Source organism: Lemur catta, chromosome 3, assembly GCF_020740605.2.
Source record: "Lemur catta isolate mLemCat1 chromosome 3, mLemCat1.pri, whole genome shotgun sequence".
NCBI lineage: Eukaryota > Metazoa > Chordata > Mammalia > Primates > Lemuridae > Lemur > Lemur catta.
The window spans coordinates 87413129-87434744 of NC_059130.1; the positions used below are offsets into that span (position 1 = coordinate 87413129).

At 35.4% G+C, this 21616-nt stretch overlaps 1 protein-coding gene across 6 annotated transcripts in view; it reads left to right on the forward strand.

The window, feature by feature from the left end:
• Positions 1 to 21616, forward strand: part of TUT4 (terminal uridylyl transferase 4) — a 106135-nt gene that overhangs the window by 83135 nt on the left and 1384 nt on the right. For 2 of the 6 annotated variants that reach the window (XM_045548014.1, XM_045548010.1), the window contains exons 21-29: positions 4114 to 4191; positions 4340 to 4517; positions 4957 to 5004; positions 5092 to 5174; positions 10489 to 10604; positions 11516 to 11736; positions 12593 to 12693; positions 15712 to 16159; positions 20753 to 20911. In XM_045548014.1, the coding sequence (XP_045403970.1) occupies positions 4114 to 4191; positions 4340 to 4517; positions 4957 to 5004; positions 5092 to 5174; positions 10489 to 10604; positions 11516 to 11736; positions 12593 to 12693; positions 15712 to 16159; positions 20753 to 20911 (1432 nt within the window). The remainder of the gene's footprint in view (positions 1 to 4113; positions 4192 to 4339; positions 4518 to 4956; positions 5005 to 5091; positions 5175 to 10488; positions 10605 to 11515; positions 11737 to 12592; positions 12694 to 15711; positions 16160 to 20752; positions 20912 to 21616) is intronic. The other 4 variants (XM_045548015.1, XM_045548011.1, XM_045548016.1 and 1 more) reach the window with 2 other exon arrangements.

Consider the following 21616-nt stretch of genomic DNA (forward strand, 5'->3'; position numbering starts at 1 on the left):
TGTCCTGGAAGTTCATAGTATTGCTTTATTATTCTTTTAATGTCTGTGAGATCTATAGTGATGTGCCCGCTTTCATTTCTGATGTTAGTAATTTATGTACTCTTTCTTTTTTTCTTATTTAGCCTGGCTAGGGGTGATATATGTGTTTTTTGGGGTTTTTTTTTTTTGGCCAGCTTTTGCAAACCAGGGATGATTTGTTTTTTAACAAGGTTGTTCATGTAGGATATTTAAAACTTATGAATTAATTAGGCCTGCCAAGGCATCACTCTCTGTATTAGTCTAATTGTTGTTTAGGCTTTACATTTGGGGATTTTACACATGGTTCTTCTAGTAATATCATTTGCCACTTTGCCAGAATATTATGATTAAAAAATGGATCACAACTTACGTTTTCATGGTGGTTTGTCTGTGTTCTCTCATTACTCATGGATTAGGAGTCTGGGGTAGCACAATGTAATGGAAAGAGCAGGGTATGATATTTGGAGCCAGAGAAAACTAGCCAGAATCCTAATTCTGACCTTGTGGCCTTCAACAGCTGCCCAACCTCCATGAATCTGAGTTTCATTATCATTAAAAATGTAATAGTAAAATTATTTCAGTGTTGGTATACAGAATAGAGACATTAAATGCCTTTGAATGTAGTAGATGTTCATAAACAGTGCTTGCTTTTATTATTTTTACTATTGTTATAATTATTAGCAGCATTATTAATATTATTATTAGAAAAATACAGGTAAGATTGCCATATTCACCTTTAAAAACTCTCCTGTTATCTGCTTAACAGACATATCCTTAACAATTGATAAAATGAGACAGTTCATGGATTGTTTTCCAACATAATGAGCTTTGATTGTGGAGGACTTTGTGATACATATAGATGGATGATATATGGATTTTTGTTTCTAGTCTTTTTTGGTGTTTGTCATGTGGGACCCCATTGTTCATTGCTCTGGCATCATTTAAGTATTGATCATTGGACTGATCATCTTTTGAGAGTAAGAATATGTTTGATGAAGCTAGTGATCGCTGGCTCTATTTATAATTGAGCCTAACTTTAGGTGGCTTTAGGTGGCTAAGCCTTTATTAAGGCTTAGCTAAGAGTATTTTTTGATGGTCAACAATACAAAATTCTTCAGTTCAAAAGGAGCTTTCCTAAGCAGAAGATTTTCACTGCACTCTAGCAAACTCATCATAAGTAAAAACAAATTTTTATATAAAAATAAATTTCAAAAGAGCTTTTGGAGTGTTGTTCACATTTGATTTTAGGAAATTCTGGTCTTTTAGCCTGTATCAGTTTAAAAATTGCAATTTAATGGATGAACCTTGAGGACATTATGCTATGTGAAATAATCCAATCACAAAAAGACAAATACTCTTTGATTCTATTTAGATGAGGTACCTAGAGAAGTCAGATTCATAGGGAAAGAAAGTAGAATGGTGGTTGCCAGGTACTAGGCGGGGAGGGAGGAATAGGAGATTATAGTTTAATAGGTACTAGAAAGTGTTTTAGTTTTACAAGATGAAAAGAATTCTTTGCATGGATAGTGGTGATGGGAACACAATAATATGAATGTATTCAATGCCACTGAACTGTACACTTAAAGATGGCAAATTTTATGTTATGTATATTTTACAATGAAAAAAATTACAATTAAATGTAGCAGTAGATCTTAAAATATTACAATAAATTAAGGAAATAAATACAGAAGCGGGTCACTTCTTATATAAATATGATTGATTTGTTTGGTGAGGTTTTAAAGGGAGGTTTAAGTGCTAAGTGTAGGATGACTGGTGTTGAGTGAAAGAGCAGAGAGAGAAAGAGATTGTGTGTGTGTGTGTGTGTGTGTGTGTGTGTGTGTGTGTGTGTGAGAGAGAGAGAGAGAGAGAGGGGGGTGGGGGGAATAGTGTTAGTGAGTGCTTCCAGGGCCTGAAACAGAGTGGAGAATTAGATACAGTGAAACATGAGAGTTCCAAAGAACAGGCAAAATGAGTGACTAGTTAATTTTCCAGGGCCCACAGATCTATCTGCTGTGTTACCAGACAACATAGTAGTGTTGGATCATGGATGTTACTCAAAAGTTAGAATTCTCCTAAAAGAATCAAGGTCTAGCCCGGGCATGATGACTCACACCTGTAATCCCAGTGCTCTGGGAGGCTTAGGCAGGAGGAATGCTTGAGGCCACAAATTTGAGACCAGTCTGGGCAACAGAGCAAGACCCTGTCTCTACAAAAAATAAAAAAATTAGCCCTGCGTGGTGGCGCACTCCTATAGTCCTAGCTACTTGGGATGCTTAGGCAGGAGGATCACTTGAGCCCAGGAGTTGAGGGCTGTAGTGAGCTATGATTGCATTACTACACTCTAGCCTGGGCAATGGAGCAAGACTCTGTCTCTACTAAAAAAAAAATCGAGGTCTAAAGAGTTGGATCATGGTTGTTACTCAGAAGAACATATTCTCTTAAAAACAATCAAGGTCTAAAGGGGTAGCTTATATTATTTCAATATCTGGCAAATAAATAAATCCATTTTATAAAGCATGGAATACCTATAATAGCATCTTAATCTTTAAGGGTAAAATATTATATTTCAGCACTTTAATACTTTCCCTTCTTTCTTGAGGGCAGGATCCCATGTCTTTTGTTTTAGATATTAATATATGTAATTGCCAGCCTTTCACTTTTATGATTTATGAATTGTCAGAACTTATGCTAGATGACTTTTGGTAACTATATTTAAGTTATATGTAAATACAAAAAGCAACTTATTAGCTTAAGTCCCTGGAAACTTGATCTTTATATAACATACTTATAGAGTAAATATATTAATTCAACAAGCATATGTTAAGTATTCTCTATGTGGCAAGCTTTTATCTAGTAGGGTTTGGGGTTCCAGATATAACCTATAGTCCTGACCCACAAGGAATTTAAACCTGAGAATGAAATTGGAGGGGTTAGACATGTAGTTAATTTTGCAAATTACTGTCCCATCAAAAATGAAAAGGGTCATGGCGCCTACCTTATCTAGTAGTTTTAAATTGTACTCTGGTTTAGCTATATCCTGGGACCCATTGATATGTGTGTGCGTGTGTGTGTGTGTGTGTGTGTGTTTGTGCATGCGTGTGTTTGGGGAGAGGGAAGCTGCATAAAGAAAAGGTGTTCTTCTCTTAGAGTGCCTCTGTTTTTATTTGTTTTACATATTGAGCTTCCAAGAAGATTCCATTTTAGGAAAGGGGTTCTATACCTTAAAAATAACATTTGTAAACTACTTACTAATTTATGCAATCTCTCATTTTCACTGGGAAAACTGAAGACTTAGAGGGGTAATAGTTTTGCCCAGAATCACTATTATGCAGGACTAAGGCCAGAAATGAGGTCTTCTGACTGTGAACCTATTGTACCTTTCTACTTTATTGCATCTCTTTCTTAAACCTCTTTTAGAATAAAAGTCTCAAAATTACTTGTGAAGGTTAGTTGTGCCTATACAATCATCTTTTGGGATGCTTTTTTTTTTCTTGTAAAATAGCATTTCTTTTTTCCTCCTTTTTCCCTTCCATCCCTAGGACAGTGAATTATGTATTATTCATAATTAATATGAAGATTTATAATCTTTATTAAGATGTCAGGGAAAGCTACATAATTTTCCATTAAAAAATCAATGTCCAAGTGCTTTTTAGCCTTATCTGATATAGATAAATGATTAAATGTACTAAAATCAAAACAGGTCTGTTGATTTCCTGTGGGTACACAATCAATAGGTATTATCTATTGTATATTTGTACATCTGTGATCCTTTGATGAAACTGCCATTTTCATTTTCTTTTTTTTTAGTTTTGCTTCATTAATCTTGGACTGGATGTGTTTTGATAGGCCAAGTAGGTAACATCAAATATATCATTTGGAGTCTGATGCTCTTAAGATATCCTTTTCCAGCTTTGGTCTTTCAGATACATTTTATTCATTAATTACTTGGCATCAAATTATACCGTCCTGACTTGTTTTTGGAAGAAGTATTTCAGTATGTCTTTTATAGGTAAATTATAAAATGATATAAGAGTATTTGGGCCTTTGGGTTGGATAACTTGAAATCTAATAATGCAATTATATTTCTTTGTGCAGATCTTTGATGGAAAACAGATTCCACAGAGAATGGTTGATGGATGGAATGCTTTTTTCTTTGATAAAACAGAAGAACTGGTAATTTTTAAATAGTCTTTATGTTACAGGATGCTCACTGATAACTTGTTTAGAATTTGCATAATTTAATAATTTTACTTGGATTTGCTGTTTGTATTTTGGATGGTACTGTATAGTTGTTTCTCTTTTCTTTTTTACTTGTTTGTAGAAAAAACGTTTACCTTCTCTTGGAAAGAACACAGAATCATTAGGAGAGCTTTGGTTGGGACTGCTTCGGTTCTATACTGAAGAGTTTGATTTCAAGGAGTATGTAATTAGCATTCGGCAGAAAAAGCTGTTAACAACTTTTGAGAAGCAGTGGACATCCAAGTGCATTGCAATTGAAGGTAATCATTTAAGCTGATATTAATTCAGGAACAAAACTAAAATTTGGCCAAGGACATTTAGGAGAAAACTGGAACACATTAGGATTTGGAACATTCTTCCTCTCAATTTTATTTAAAAATTTTTAAAAATTTTTATTATTTAGAGATGAGATCTTACTATATTGCCCTTCTGGACTTGAATTCCTAGGCTCAAGCAATCCTCCTGCCTCAGCCTCCTGAGTAGGTGGGACTACAATATAGGCGCATGCCACTATGCCTGGCTTTCTTCCTCTTGATTGTTATCAGTTTTCATCCCTTAGTCTATAATTTTAAAAGAACAACTTGCTCATTTACATAGTCTGAGTCAGTGTGTATCATATTAGACTCCAGTTATGATTACTAAGTATATTTTACAATGAACAAAATTCTTTATTTAAAAAATCATATACTTCTTTTCCAGATCCTTTTGACTTGAATCATAACCTTGGTGCTGGAGTTTCTAGAAAAAGTAAGTATTAAATATAGAGATTCCCTCCTTTTAAAACTCTGACACACTAATGTCTGCATCTTTTTTGTTTTCTTCTTTCTTTAATAGTGACCAATTTCATCATGAAGGCATTTATCAATGGAAGGAAACTTTTTGGTACCCCTTTTTATCCACTCATTGGCAGAGAAGCTGTAAGTTTAAATTATTTGAATTCTGAATCTTTTTCTTATAGAACTTTTTTTTATGGTACAAGGAACTTTATCCTGCTTCCAAGTTGACATTAGGGAAAAAGATAGTCATAGCTCCATATATTTTTTCTTATTGCACTTATAGTCCATAATGAAATATATTCTTTATTAGATTGTATTTGTTTAATCTATTTATTAAATTCAGTCTTTCCCACTAGACTATGAGCTCCCTGAGGACAGGATCCATGTTCATTCATAAGGTTTAGCTTTATATCTTTAGTGTATATCATAGTGTCTGGAGTACTGGTTATGCAAAATAGGCATTTGCTGAGTGAGTGAGAGTGGATTCAAGACTCAGGATTGTTGAATTTTAGATGCTGCTCACTGTCCCTCTTGCATCTCTAGAAATCTTGATGAAAATATACACAGAAGACAAAACCAGAGAAATACTTTATTATTTAATAAAATATTTTTATTATTATTATAAATTATTCTCTAATTTTTGTGTAGCATTGGTGAGCTGAATTAGATGGCATGGAACTGAGAGGTTTCCTTTTGCCTGAACAGGGTGGCATACTATTACACATTCTTCCTGGTCCCGCTCTGGTTTTTGCTTGCTTTTCTGATGGTTAGGAAGACTATAGGAGGTCTCAGTTTCAGAGCAAGAGACTTCTAAGAGAAGAAATCTCAAGAGAGAGTAAAACTGTGTGTTTACTGTTGTATAATGAATGTCCTTAAACTCAATTCAGTACACTTTCAGGACTCTTCTTTCTTAGGGGCTGAGAAAAGCAGAGAGAAGTCTGGATCTTTTTTCCTTTGGAGCACTGGTTCTCAGATATTTTTGATTTTCCAGGTGTTAGTAATTAGAATGGAGAGAACTAAAATAACAGTAAAATTTGAAACAACACAAAAAACATGTTAGAACAAAATGACTAAAAAAGGAAAACCTAACAATAATTTTACAAACATGTTAATTGAAATAGCAATAAATGAAAAGCAGAGTCAGATTAAAAACAAATATATTGATATACTGATAAAGCATTTTACCTGAAAATTGTGGGAATTCCAACTATTTTTGTGTATATGTGCATATGTTCAGTAGGAACCCAGTAGTAATGTTGCATGCAGTCAGACTTTTTAGTAGAACGCTGAATTAGAGCCCTCAGTAAATGGAAATGTGCTAATTTTAGTTTATGAATACAAATATTCCATAATCCTTAATAACTCAATATGTTATAATAAGTAGTCCTCAATTACATATAGATATCAAAATCTTTAGTCTTGAATGTCATTTGGGGCCTAGCAGAAGGGACCCTTGAGCCTGCTAATGATTTTTTGATCTACTTTATTCTCTTTTAAAAGTCAATGTTCAGTATTCCGTAGCTTGGATATACTAGTTTATTTAACTCTTTTCCTTTCGTGGACATTTAGGTTATCGTCATTATATCAGTGTTATAACTTGTACAGGTTGAGCGTCCCAAATCCAAAATATGAAATACTCCAAAATCTAAAACTTCTTTGGTGCTGGCATGGCATTCAAAGGAAATGCTTATTATTGGAGCATTTCAGATTTTGGATTTTCGGATGTGGGATACTCAAGCAGAAGGTATATTGCATATATTTCAAAATCTGAAAAAACAGGAACTCCAAAACACTTCTGAGCCCAAGCATTTTGAATAAGGATACTAAACCTGTATTGTAGAAAATATTCTTGTACATAGTCTTTCATGTTTATACCTCATACCTATTTCACTCCTAGGTACTGGGATTATAACAGCACACAAGATAGATGTATTTTTTGCTCTTACACTAGTGAAAGATAAAGAGAAGTATATTTCCTATTCTTTCACTTTTCTTGTTCCCTCAAACATTCCCACTTCGACTATTCTTTTACATCATTAGGTCTTCACATACGTTGACCCATTTTGTCCCTATTCATCAGGTATCTTCTTTCTCTGTTTGACTTATATGCCCTGTCTATTCTCTGGCATATATTTTAGATTCCTTTGTGCCACTCTTCCTCCTGTGCACTATTATGTGTTCAACCTTACATGAATTCAGCCACCGACCATGTGCCTGTGCTTGGGTCCCACTTTTTACCTCCGCCCTCTTCACTCTTAGTAGATCCTTTAATTCTAAGATAATAGATATTATCAGATAAATATTCCTTCAGCTTTCTGCCACCAGATCTATAAATCTGTCTGCATCTGCAGATCTTTCTTTTATCAAAGACTAGTCCTTCGTATGCACTGTGGATCTCTACTCTGAATCTTCAGCCTCTTCATTTGTGAAAACAACTTCTTTTTTTTTTTAATTTTTAAACAATTTTTACAGATACATAATAGTTATGCATGTTTATAAGATACATGTGATATTTTTTGCCCTAATAGATTTAGGGGGTACAAGTGGTTTTTATTGGTTACGTGGATGAATTATATAGTGGTGATGTCTGGACTTTTAGTGTACCTGTCACCTGAACAGTGTACAATACATTGTACCTAACAGGTAATTTTTCTTCCCTCATCCCCCATCCACCCTCCCTGCTTTTGAGTCTCCAGTGGCCATTGTACCGTTCTATATGCCCCTGCTTACCTATAGCTTAGCTCCCACTTATAAGTGAGAACATGTGATATCTGTTTTTTTGTTCCTGAGTTACTTCACTTAGCATCATGTGAAAACATTTTCAAAGATGAAATACATAAAATGTAATTGCAGATCAGCATTTATAGATGAACATTTACCATTAGTTTTAATTATAGGGAACACTAACTTTAACCCCAATTAAGTGAACTATTATCTCCCCCCAAAAAGAATTCCATCCTTCTCGTTAGTAAGCTTATATTATAAAAAATTACAGTGTAGATGATATACTTCAAAAAAAAATTAAAAATAAAAAAAGAGAAAAAAATTATATATAATTATTACTATTAGCATATTTCTGATTTCTTCAATAATAAGTTTTATGGAAATTTGTTGCTATCTAAATACCTATGTTACACCTTCAATTTTGCCCCAATACCTAAAATACTTATTGCCTGGCTCTTTACAGAAAAGTTTGCCAACCTGAGATCTAGGCCACCTTAACTGGGATGGTGGAATAGAGAAAAGTAGATTCAAGAGATGTTTTCAGTAATAGAATAGGTACAACTTAGTGATTACTTACAGGTGATGAGTGAAGGACAACAAGTTCAGGATGATTCCTTGATTTCTGCCTTAAGCATCTGGGTGAGTTGAGAAAGGCCTTTATTTTGTCCTGGCAGAAAATAGGATGGTGATTTTAATTAGCTACATTGGTTTATCAATAGTATACGTGAGGAAGTATTTCTCTCATCTTTTTTTAAAAAAACAGCTTTATTGACATAATGTACATAATGTAATTCACAAAATGTACAAATCATTGTGCAATTAGTGACTTTAATATAGTCAAAGGATTGTGCAACCATCACCGCAATTTAACTTTAAGACATTTTCGTCTTCTCTAAAAGAAACCCCTGTCCCCATTAGCAGGCAGTCCTCATTCACTCTCTTCCCTTCTCCCCAAACTATTAATCTACTTTTTCATCTCTATAGATTTGTCTGTACTGGACATTTAATATAAATGGAATCATATAATGTGTAGCCTTTTAGAACTGACTTCTTTTACTTAGCATAATATTTTCAAGGTTCATCCATGCTGAATCATGTATCAGTACTTCATTCCTTTTTATGGCCAAATAATATTCCATTGTATTGATATACCACATTTTATTATCTATTCATCAGTTATTAGATATTAAGGTTGTTTCTACTTTTTGGCTATTATGAATAATGGTGATGTGAATGTCCGTTTATAAATTTTTGTGTGACCGTATGTTTTCACTTCTCTTGGTATGTACCTAATAGTGGAATTGCTACATCATTTTGATAAATTTTATCTTTAAATTTTTGAGGAGTTGTGGTACTATTTTCTAAAGTGGCTATGGTAGTTGACATTCTCACTAACAGTATATGTGGGTTCCAGTTTTTCCATATCTTCACCAATAATTTGTTATTGTCTTTTTAAATTATAGCCATAGATAGATTTGAAGATTATAGCTATAGATAGATTTGAAGACAGCTACATGGACATGTTCTCTTGCCTTCTAGCAGGATGGATACTGTTAGGACCAAGCTTTTGTGACAATTCAAAATTGAGCTAAAGCTTAGAAGGATAAGTAAGGTGCTAAGATAAAGCAAAAATGAGCCTGGTTCCAAGAGTTGGGGAAATTATTTACTTCTTACTAGTTCGCTACCCTCTCTTTGGGTCTGCTGTACTTTGTATAAGAAATGTTTTATGGCTGGGCACAGTGGCTCATTGCTGTAATGCTAGCACTCCGGGAGGCCGAGGCGGGAGGATCGCTTGAAGTCAGGTGTTCAAGACCAGCCTGAGCAAGAGCGAGACCCCGTCTCTACTAAAAACATCCTGCTAGATGTGGTGGTACGCAACTGTAGTCCCAGCTACTCAGGAGGTGGAGGCAAGAGGATTGCTTGAGCCCCGGAATTTGAGGCTGCAGTGAGCTATGATGACACCACTGCACCCTAGCCAGGGTGACAGAGTGAGACTCTGTTCCAAAAAAAAAGTTTTTTCTTCTAAAAAGCTATATGCAAATTCAATCATATTTGAAATAAACCAGATGATTGCTTTATTTTTCGGAATTTTAGAGATGAGGTGTCACTATGTTGTCCAGGCTGGAGTGTAACAGCTATTCACAGGCATGATCATAGCACACTACAGCCTTGCCTCAAACTCCTGGCCTCAAGCGATCCTCCCACCTCAGCCTTCCAAGAAGCTGGGACTACAGTTGCGCACCACCACATCTAGCAGGATTATTTTATTGACATGAAGCTCTTTTTTACAGAGAATTATTCTTTTCCAGAAGTGGCCTGGTGTAGCAGAAAGCATGAGCTTTTTAGTCAGACAGACTTACCTCTAAATCTTTTGTCAGAGACTTAACCTGCTTTTTTATTATACTATGGCAGATGACTTGAACTCTCTGAAACTCAGTTTCCTCATCTATAAAATGAGAATGAAAATAGTATCTATTTTATTGAGATTTTCTCATTCATCTGTAGCATCTCTGTGTAATGTGGTTATAAAGTGATTAGTACTATTAGCAACTGTATTATTATGATTCCCAATCTCATTTTCATATCATGGTTTGGTTACAGTGAAATATTTGTTGATATTTATTTCCTCTTTTTTTAAAACCATGTTTGCATCTTTGTCCCCTTTCCATTTGGATTCAAAAGTTTTATAGTGATTTTTTCTGTTAATAATAAAATTGCATTTTCTCCCTAGGAGTACTTCTTTGATTCTAGAGTACTGACAGATGGAGAACTGGCTCCCAATGATCGATGTTGCCGTGTGTGTGGAAAAATAGGCCACTACATGAAAGACTGCCCTAAAAGGAAAAGGTTGGCAAATGATTACATATCAACATTACAGGGAAAATAAATGTGAGGCAAATTTATAGCTGCAATTGTGTTCAGAAATGTTTAAGTGAGAAAAGTTCAGGGCTTTAAATTGGACCTAAGGTAAATGTTTATTTCAGTGGAATTTTGTAATAGAGTGAAATTTGTTTGTGGTATAATACTGTCTTGTGACATTTATTTTTTCATTCATTCATTTTTTTAATTGAAGAAGCATTTATTGCCACCTACTATGTGTTGGGAACTGTGTTAGGAGCTAAGGAAAAAAAATGACCAAGACATGGAGTTCTTGCTGAGGACATCAGTCATGCAAATCAATAATTAAAATATAGTCAACTGAATCCTTGAGATAAATGCTATGAGCTATACCTATATATTATATACCTTGAGGAATATATATCTTTTGTTCCTCCTCAAAATATGTCTATGGATCATACTCTTCTGGGTTCTACATGCTATATTTAATAGGTCAGGAAAGTCCAATCTTTTTGTCATCAAGTCTGGCCTAATAGAAAAACATGGAACTTTTCAGACAGAACAAACTCCTAGTTTTCATCACTGCTGTTTACTGGCTGTTAAATTTAGGTAAGGCACTTACCTTCCCTAAGCCTCAGTTTCTTCTTTAAAATGAGATAATAAATATCAACCTCTAAGGATTGTTAGAGGTTTAGAATTTGATATTTAAAAAATTTAAAATATATTGTATTACAAAACTACTAGAATACCCAGTTTCTGTCAAATAAGTAGGTGTGCTATAAATGTGAGTTCCCTTGCCTTAGAAAAGATGCATGACTTGGTGGGCATGTTAGTCCCTTTGTTATTGTGAGACTCTTGTATAGTTTAGTTTGTTCTGTTACTCAGTTTACAAGTCCCTAGCCCCGCATTATTGGTATCAGCAGTTTACTCTTTAGACTAAAGAAGAAAGACAGTGAAGAAGAGAAGGAAGGGAATGAAGAGGAGAAAGACTCCCGAGACCTTGACCCACGAGACCTCCACGACACTCGAGACTTTAGAGACCCCAGAGACCTTAGATGTTTTATATGTGGAGATGCAGGACACGTACGAAGGGAGTGTCCAGAGGTCAAGTTGGCACGTCAGAGGAATAGCAGTGTGGCAGGTAAATAGAAAAGGCCAAAAATAGTTTCTGGTGGAAATGCAATCATTCACGTTGATACCATGCTAAGAACACTGATTCTTCTCTGTCCCAAACCTACTTGTATGAATTTGGGCCTTACAATTTCTTAAAGAGACAAAATTTAAACAGGCTTTTACTTTGGACAGTACTTGGATATGTTCATTATCAAGGTCTCCATAGTCTGTTGTGTTCAATTAACTCCCTCTAAGTATTCTTTGGATTTGAGTCAGACTCTTCATCTGTTTCTCTCACTATTTATATAAAATTCTTTACAAGAGATTTTTTTCCGGGAAATATATTGGAAAAATTATATTAATAGTTCTTCCCACTGCTGCTGTGAGAGAGGGAGACCTGTTCCTGTTGTATTTCACAAGAAATTTTAAAAATTAGATAGTAACCTAAGTAAGAGATTATTGAAAGAAAATATAGAGTATTTTAGAAGTGTGATTTTCGGTTACTCAAATTCTTACTGCAGAAAGTATTTTATTAAATAAACATTTTGCCTGCTTTAGAAAATCAGCATGGCATTGTCTTTGTTTCCTTCTAGAACCAGTGTATTTTTTTTAATCGATCTGTAGGATTGAAAAATGGCTTTTTAAAAAAACTTAGTTTTGAAGGGGCTGGGCCACTCCTCCCATGGCATAACTGCTCCCCTATCCCTCCCTGCCCCTCAGAAAATTTAAAAAGCAAACACAAAAAAACTAGTTGTTACAAGTCCTTCACTAACATAGTAGTAGTTTAAAAGTCCAGGTTTATAAAAAACTTAAGAAGGGAGTTTACTGATTGTCATTTCTCTGCTACCTTATCTGTTGATTTTCTTTGTGATGTCTTCTCTTAGCAGCCCAGCTGGTCCGCAACCTTGTAAATGCTCAACAGGTGGCTGGTTCAGCCCAGCAACAGGGTGATCAGTCCATAAGGACTAGACAGTCCTCAGAATGTGTAAGTACTCTGCTTGTGAATGGGTTAGTCTTGACAGGAAGATGGCACTATTTTTGATGAGTAATAGAGGTTTATCTCTTAGACTGGCAAATATAATTTTCCACATTACATAGTGCTTTGTAGAGGTGCTTTGCTAGACTGGTAAAGGTGGAATGAACATTCCTTTTGGAGTAATGTAGATCTGGGTTTCTATCTATGGGCAAGCTACTTAATTTACATGAGCCCACTTACTCATTTGTAAAATAAGATAACTACCTAATAAGATAGATTAAAATAAGGTAATGACTTTGAGGTTTCAGGCTTTGCCTTATAGAAAAATATCAGTACTAGTAATAAAAATAGACATAAAAAGTGAGATGTCTTCAGAGTTTAGTGCTGTCAGAGCAATATGTACATGTCATTTTGCTTGCATAAAACTTTTGTGTATCTTCTCATAGCTTGACATACGGCTACCTAGTGAAATGTATCCTGTAAAAAACAGAATATTGAATTAGAATTCAGACTTAAAAGTTTTATATTAAGTTTGCTGAGTTCTTAATCTTTGTCTAATCTGTATTCACTTTGCCCTTCTTAATTAATTCAGTACTAATTGAGTGCTTACTCTAAACCTGACACTGTGTTTCAGTGCTTCACACTTACTATCAAATTTAATCCTTTGGGTGGCCCTGTGAAGTGGTAGGTATTGTATGATCAAATTTTACAAGTTGGGAAGGTGAGAGTAAAAGATTATAAAGATTCAAACCAGGTCTTTCTAGCTTCAAAGCTGTTAACTATTAAACATGCTAAACCTGATGTGATTTGTGTTTTAGTATTTGAAGAGCAGTGAGAGAGTCTTGGAAAAACATTTAGGAAGTTCCCCACCCCACTCCAAACATTGAGTACATACTATGTGCCTGTTGCTTTTGTAAATATTATATAACAATAATAACGTTTATTGTAGTTAACATTTGTTGAGTGTAAACTGTGTGCTTACATGCATTCTTCCTGTTTGTTATTATAAACCATTTCAAAAATATAAAAACACTTAGAAATAATAAACCTCATATATCACCACCAGGCTTTAACAATTTTTAACATTGTTATTTTTCCTTTATTAAAAAATGACTCACAGTTGAAGACCCCTGTGCATCCCTCTTCGATCTCATCCCTATCTTAAAATCTTCCTGCTATCTTCTCCTGCTACAAAAATGTATCTGCTATCCTGAATTTGGTGTTTATATTTTCCACATGCATTGTTTAGTTAATCTTCACAAAAACATATGAGGTAAATTCTGTTATTATTTATACTATACTTTACAGATGAAGAAACTGAGATTTAAGTTCTTGCCTAAGGTCAATAGATACTTGTAATCAGAACTTGAACCCTCAGGCTCTCTGTCTCTAAAACGTACACTCTGACCACTTTTCTGTGCTTCCCTAATTTTCATTCTCTGCCTTTAGCCCCCGCTTTTCTCTCACCTGACCTTTTGTTAAGAATCTGTCTAATGGACATCACTATTCTGATGTCTAACAAAGCACTTCAGCATGTCTAGGATATGGTTTATACTTCTCTCTGTACTTGCCCCCCCTGACTTGCCTCTTGTGTTTTCCATCTCATTGAATGATCCCACTATCTGTCTAGTTTCCAAAACTTTTCCCTCACCTTCAACCTCTGTATCCATTCACTAAATCCTGTTGTTTCTACCTTTAACAAAAATAGCTTACAGCCATTTGCTTCCCTCTATCCCTGTATTGTATTTTCCTAGCCTACGCTACCATCATCTCAGGACTACTGTGTTATAGCAGCATCTTAATTAGTCTCATCAATCTGATTGTAAAAATATTTTCTATTTTATTCTTCTTATACCAGAATAATTCTTCCAAAATGCAGATTGATCATGTTCCTAATGTTAAAAATCCTTCACTGGTTTACCACTGCCCTTAGGATGTAGTCTAAATTACAAGGCTTACAAGACCCTTCATTATTTTGCCCCTATTTAGCTCTTCAGCCTCAGATCTGCCATTCCCCTGCCATTGTACTCCAGCAATATTAAACTTCTTTCAGATTCCAATTACTTTTTAAAAAGCCATGTGTTTTCATGCCCGTAAACCTTCAATCATATTGTTTCTTCTGTCTGGAACACTCTTCCCTTCCTCTTATCTCTGCCTTCTTATACCAGACTAATTTCTGTTTACACTTGAGTCTTAGCTTAAAAGTCACTTTCTCTGGGAAGCTTTCCTTGATCTCCACTTTTCTTGATCTTATTTTCCCTCCTTCTCCCAAAGTTACTTTAGATGTTCCTCCTCTGGGATTACATTATACAGCTGACCGTTGAACAACACAGATTTGAACTGCAAGGGGCCACTTACAGGTGGATTTTTTTCCCCCCAACCAATTGTGGATGGAAAATACAGTATTCTCAGGATGTGAAACCTACGTATTTGGAGGGTCGACTTTTCATATAGGCGGGTTCCACAGGCCCAACTGCAGAGACTTGATTATGTATGGATTTTGGTATGTGTGAGAATCCTGGAACCAATCTCCCACATATACTGAAGGACAACTGTACACTGTACATTATACATTCTTTATCACAATACTCATACTTTATTGTGATTGCTTTTGAAATCTTTATCTGTTTTCCTCCATATCCCCGTAAACATTAAGCTCTGTGAGAGCGTACATGTGTTATTTTTAGTACCTAGAATAAGGTCCAGTACATAATTGACAGTAAGTACCTGTTGAGGGACTGAATGAAAGTGACTGTGAGATATTTAGATGCAAGTTTCTAGTTCCCAATGGGAAATATATGTTCTATGTGAAGGGCTCTCTTTTCTTTGGATGATAAAAAGGTTTGTGAGGCAATACCCATGTGATGAGGGGATATGAAGAATTCTACTTTCATGTAAAATGAGGTTTTATCATTATTTGTTATATACATCATAGAGTTCTGTATTAATTTTGTATTTTGATCTCTACTTTTATAAAATTAAGATGATTGTAAATTAATTTTAAAATGTACCTTTTTTTCTCTGCAGTCTGATTCACCATCTTATTCTCCTCAGCCCCAGCCATTTCCACAGAACTCTTCCCAATCAGCTGCTATTACTCAGCCTCCATCTCAGCCAGGATCCCAACCTAAGCTTGGCCCACCTCAACAGGGAGCCCAACCCCCCCATCAGGTCCCGTTGCCTATGTATAACTTCCCCCAGTCACCACCAGCTCAGTATTCTCCCATGCACAATATGGGATTGTTGCCAATGCACCCGCTCCAGATCCCTGCCCCATCCTGGCCCATCCATGGTCCAGTGATCCACTCTGCACCAGGCAGTGCCCCCAGCAATATTGGCCTGAATGATCCCAGCATCATCTTTGCACAGCCTGCTGCCAGACCTGTGGCAATTCCTAGCTCCTCTCACGATGGACACTGGCCCCGTACTGTGGCTCCAAATTCCTTGGTGAACAACGGTGCAGTGGGGAATTCGGGTAATCTTCCTTTTCTTCTTTTGTATCTGTCTGTAGAAAGATTGTGTGATTGGTATTACTGGTTGAACCTGGGGAGATATGGAAGGTAAGCAATATTTGTGGAAGGGCAGTATAGGGCTAAGATGAAGATTAAGAATATGGGCTCTGGATTCAGGCTGTCTGGATTTGAATCCTGGCTCTGCCACTTATTATATGGTCCTGAGTAATTAATCTCTTTGTGCATTGATTTTATCTGTAAAATAGGAATATTAATAGCATCTAATATACAGGGATGTTGTGGATATTAAATGAGGTAAGGTCACATAAATGTTAGCTATTATGATTTTTAATTTTCACTGTCACCCTGCCTGGTGTAGATGTTATTAGCACTTTTTTTTTTTTTTTTTTTTTGAGACAGAGTCTTGCTCTGGGTTAAAGGTGCAGTGGCATCATAGCTCACTGCAACCTCAAACTCCCGGGCTCAAGCAATTCTCCCACCTCAGCCTCCCAAGTAGCTGGGGCTACAGGTGTGCAGCACCATGCCCAGCTAATTTTTCTATTTTTTGTAGAGACTGGGTCTTGCTCTTGCCTGACCTCAAGCAATCCTCCTGCCTTGGCCTCCCAGAGTGCTAGGATTACAGACATGAGCCACCTGGTCTGGCCAACACTCATTTTATAGTTGATGCAATTGAAGGGTTAAGTAACTTAATTATTATACTGTCATAATTTATAATGGTAGATCTAAATTTTAAGCTAACTTCTTTCTTCAAAACCTGGGTGCTCTGTGCCCTAGACTCTATTTCCCAATAAGGAGCAATTCTTTAAAAAGAGAAAGATATTAATAGCAATAGCATTAAATATAATAGTTTTTTCTGATATCTAAGGCATAATTCATTATAGAACATTTGAGAAATAAAAAGAAAATCATATATCTTCTTAATTCCTGGATATAACTACTAAGTAATACTTAGTTATATTACCATCCAGTCATTTTTTTAATATTTGCCTATTTAAAAAAATAGTTGGTGTATGCCATAAATCTAGTTTTTATCCAGCTTTTATTAAATTTTTTTTTTATTCATGACTGATCAGAAGGGAAACTTTTTATTTTATTTATTGTTCTAGAGATAGGATCTTGCTGTGTTGCCCAGGCTGGATTGCAGTGACTATTCATTGACATCATTATAGCATACTACAGCCTTGAACTTCTGACCTCAGGTGATCCTCCTGCTTCAGCCTCCTGAGTAGCTGGGACTACAGGCACACATCACCTCACCTGGTTTATATCCATCTTTTTAGTGATATTTATTTTTATTTTAAAAACTATTATATAATTTTGAAATATACACAAAGAGTAAGGTATAATGAATTCTTCCCCACACCAGCATTACCCAATTTTAACAGTTATCAGTAATTTTCTATTTGCTATTCTTTTATCTAACCGCTTTCTACCATTTAAAAAAATTCTGAGCTTAAGTATTCAATCAAATCCCAGATATTAGATCAAATTTGCTTGTTAACCTCAGTTGTATCACTTTTAAAAAAACCACAAGATCATTACTACACACAATATAATCTAATACCAAGTCTTTGTTCATTTTTTCTTGTCTAAAAAAAAGAAGAAATATTCTTATTCTTGATTTATTTGAATCAAGATTCAAATAAAGCTGCTCATGGTGGCATGTGCCTGTTATCCTAACTACTCAGGAGGCTAAGGTAGGAGGATTGCTTTAGCCTAGGAGTTAAAGACCAGTTGGGGTAACATCGTGAGACCCTGTCTCAAAAAAAAAAAAAAAAAAGATTCAACCAAATCCCATATATCGTATGTGGTTTTTATAACTGTCCTTTATAACAGTTCCTTCTCACTAATTTTTCCCCATATTAACTATTTATTGAAGAAACTGCAGAATTTCCCATATTCTGGAGTGGCCAGATTGTATCTTTGTGGCATTATTTAACATGTACCTATATCCCCATAGTTCTATAAACTGGTATTTAGATTCAGAGGCTGGATTAGATTCAGGTTCTTTTTGTTGGAAAGAATACTTTATAGTTGGTCCTATATGTTTCCTATTCCCTCACTCCAGAAGGAACTTACTGTCTAGTTGTTTCCATTTTAGTGACTTAAGATTGATCTGTGACTGAGGTTTCATCAGCTTGTTCTATCCATTAAAAAGTTCATCATTAATTTTTACTTAGTGATCTTAGCTGCCATGGATAATTGTTGCTGGCATCCATTATTTCACTTGGGGTTATAAAATGATGATTTTCTATTTACTATTTGACCCTTTTGTAAAGAAGAACTATTTCTTATTAACTGCTTGGTTACCCTGAAATACAGTTTGTGTAGGAAATGTAGACTGAAAACTTAATCTTTCCCTTTATCCATTTTCAAAAGAAGTTTAGTGATAATTTTAAACAAAACGGTGCTATTCCTTAAAGCACTATTATGGAGAAGGTATCTCCAGCCTCTTTGGGAACAATGCAAATAATATATTGTGCTGAGCAGAAGTGCCAGAATGTGGGAACTCAGATTTCTAAGATCAGAGGATATATGGCATATGTGGCCCTTCTAATGTGGCCTCTGCAAGTCATTCAAGAAATATTTATTATGTATATGCCATGACATGTACCATGATAGTCACTTAGTTATATAGCCATGAAGACAGAGCCAGTGTTTTGCTCTTTGATCTATTAGCTCAGTTTTTACAATTGCAAGTTTGCCCTCCCCCTGTCACTAGTTGATCTCTGTTTCAGTCATAATGAACTAATTAACATCCCACAAACATACCATACTGTCTGTTACCCCTGGTTGCTTATCTAAGTTGTTCCCTCTGCCTGGAATATCCTCTCCATTTTCTCTGCTGCTCACTCTCACCTCCTCCTGCCTTGCCTCAAAGCTTGGCTAACTCATTCATCTTCCATTTTTTAATTTAGATCACTTGCTTTGCGAAGCCTTTAACTCTTGCTGATCCTCTCCTCCAAATGCATTAGGTATCCTTTCTCTGCTGTTTGCTTGCTTAATGTCTGTATCATAACATTTGTCTGATAGTGTTGAAATTGCCTATTTACTTGTCTGCATAACCCATTAGACTGAACTTCTCAAGTTAAGAATCGTTTTTTGTCTGTCATTATCTCAGTTGTAGCCAGTTTAGTGCCTGACATGTTAGATACATTATTAATGTTATATATTATTATTTATCTAATAAACTATTATTCAGTTAATATTTATTATTTATATGGATACCCAACTCATAATTAATATTACAGCTAAAATACTACTGTGTTAGAAATGGAAGAACTGGTCGGGAATATATTAAAATGATGATCATGGTTGTGTTAGAGTAGGAGATTGGGTGAATTTTTTTCCCATTTTTAAATTATCTTTAATGAGATTATATTAATTATGGAAATATTTGATTATGAAAAATGGGCAAGGGGGATTGGAATACAGCCTTTAAAAATGCCCTTTTCTGTTAAAACATCATTTCTCCATTGGTTACAACCTAATCTGTATACCCAGTCTCATTTATTTTGTAAATCCTGAACCTTTCAGCCTCAGCCCTTAGTTGTAACTTAGTTTTATGAACTTACAGTGAACCAGCTGCTTTGTTTTCCTGGTTACCTCCTATAAAGACAACTTACAAGAATGCAGCTAATATGGATTTTAGTTTTCTTGCTCTGCCCCATTCCATACTTCCTAATTTGAGTTCATGCTAAGTTTAGTGAATAAGGGCAGTGTCTTTTAGTTATTTCCTAGGACATTATGACCCTGAATGAGAAAAGCCACCAGAAATTATCTGAAAGATACACTGGGTACTGTGCTTTGAAAAATATACTTAAAGATACATCTTAAGTATAGAAAGATTTTGGGGGGTGGTTAGCCACAGGAAGAATAGGACTCACATTTTTCGAATTCCTACCTATATGTCAGATCTTGTGCAAGCTATTATACTTTATTTTTCTTTTCTAATTTAATCCTCATAACAACCTGAGGTTCATGATGGAACCTTAGTAATTTTAGGAACTGGGATTTGAACTTTTAAACCTGTGTGACTACAAAGCCTGAGTTCTCAACCGTTACACTACAATGCCTCAAACTTCTTTGAAATGTGTATCCCACCTACCTGTCCAGCCTTTTCTCTTACTACTTCCTCTTCTACTTACCCCTCTCTATATTGCTGATTGTTTTGCAGCTCCCCAAACTTGCTATGCTTTCCTGCTTTCAGGCTTTTGTACATGATATTCCTTCTCTCTAAAATGCCCTCCTTGCCCTATTTTGCCTAACTTTTTCTTTGTTCTTTAAAACTCAGCTTACAATCATCTTAGGAAAACCATCTAACCTTCAAAGACTGGGTTAGCTCCCTCTTTAGAACAGTTTTTGCCTATTACAGCAATTATTACGTATTATTATATATATCTACTTATGCCTTTCTTATGAATAATTTGAGCAAATAATACTTGATTCTTTAAAAAAAATTTTTTGTATCCTCTGCATTTAGCATAGTCCTTGATCAGTGGTAGGTACTCAATATGTCTTTGTGGAATGAAGGAATATTTGGATGAACAAACTAATGTTTTAAAATGTGTTTTTTCTTTCTTGTTGAAATGCAGAGCCAAGCTTTCGAGGACTAAATCCTCCAATTCCTTGGGAACATGCACCACGTCCCCCTTTCCCCCTTGTCCCAGCTTCGTGGCCTTATGGTTTGCATCAGAACTTCATGCATCAGGGAAATCCCCGATTTCAGCCCAACAAACCTTTCTATACTCAAGGTACCATTGCTTACAAATTAGTTAACAGGCTGGGTGGGTTTTATTCTGGGACGAGGAGCCTCAGTGAAGGCCAGGTTCTGGGAGTGAAAATTCATGCATTCAGTAAACATTTATTGAGAGAGCATACTGTGTCAGACTGTGCTAGGTGTTTTTTACTCAAGCCAAGAGTAAATAAAATCTCCATACTTTACCAGACAAGCCAAACACATAAGATAGACAAGAATAGGAACTTAGATGAATCAGTTGAGGTTGCCCTAGCAGAGGGGGCAGGATTTTGATACAAGAGATGATATCACACAAGATTTTGACAATTGAACTAGATCTTGAAAGAGATACAGGATTTTTTTTCTTAGAGGTTTTCTCAAGATTAGAGAGGAGGAGTATTCTTAGCTGAGGAATTAATATATATAGTCATTGAATTTTGCCTGGTATAATGAGGAAGAAGAGAAAATAATAAGACTAGAGGATGGAGCTATATAGGAAAGATGTGTAGATGATATGGCTAGAGAAGGTAGGATGGGATCATATTATGAAGGAGTTTGGATGTGGTTTGGTAAGCAGTGGGTATCTAGTAGAAGTTTTTGAGTTGAATAGAGACATGGTCAGATTTGTTTAGTAAAAGTAGGACTTGAGTGACATTAAAATTTATTATATTCTGTTGGTGCTATAGTAGTACCAATAATGGCTTTGACCTGAGTAATGAAT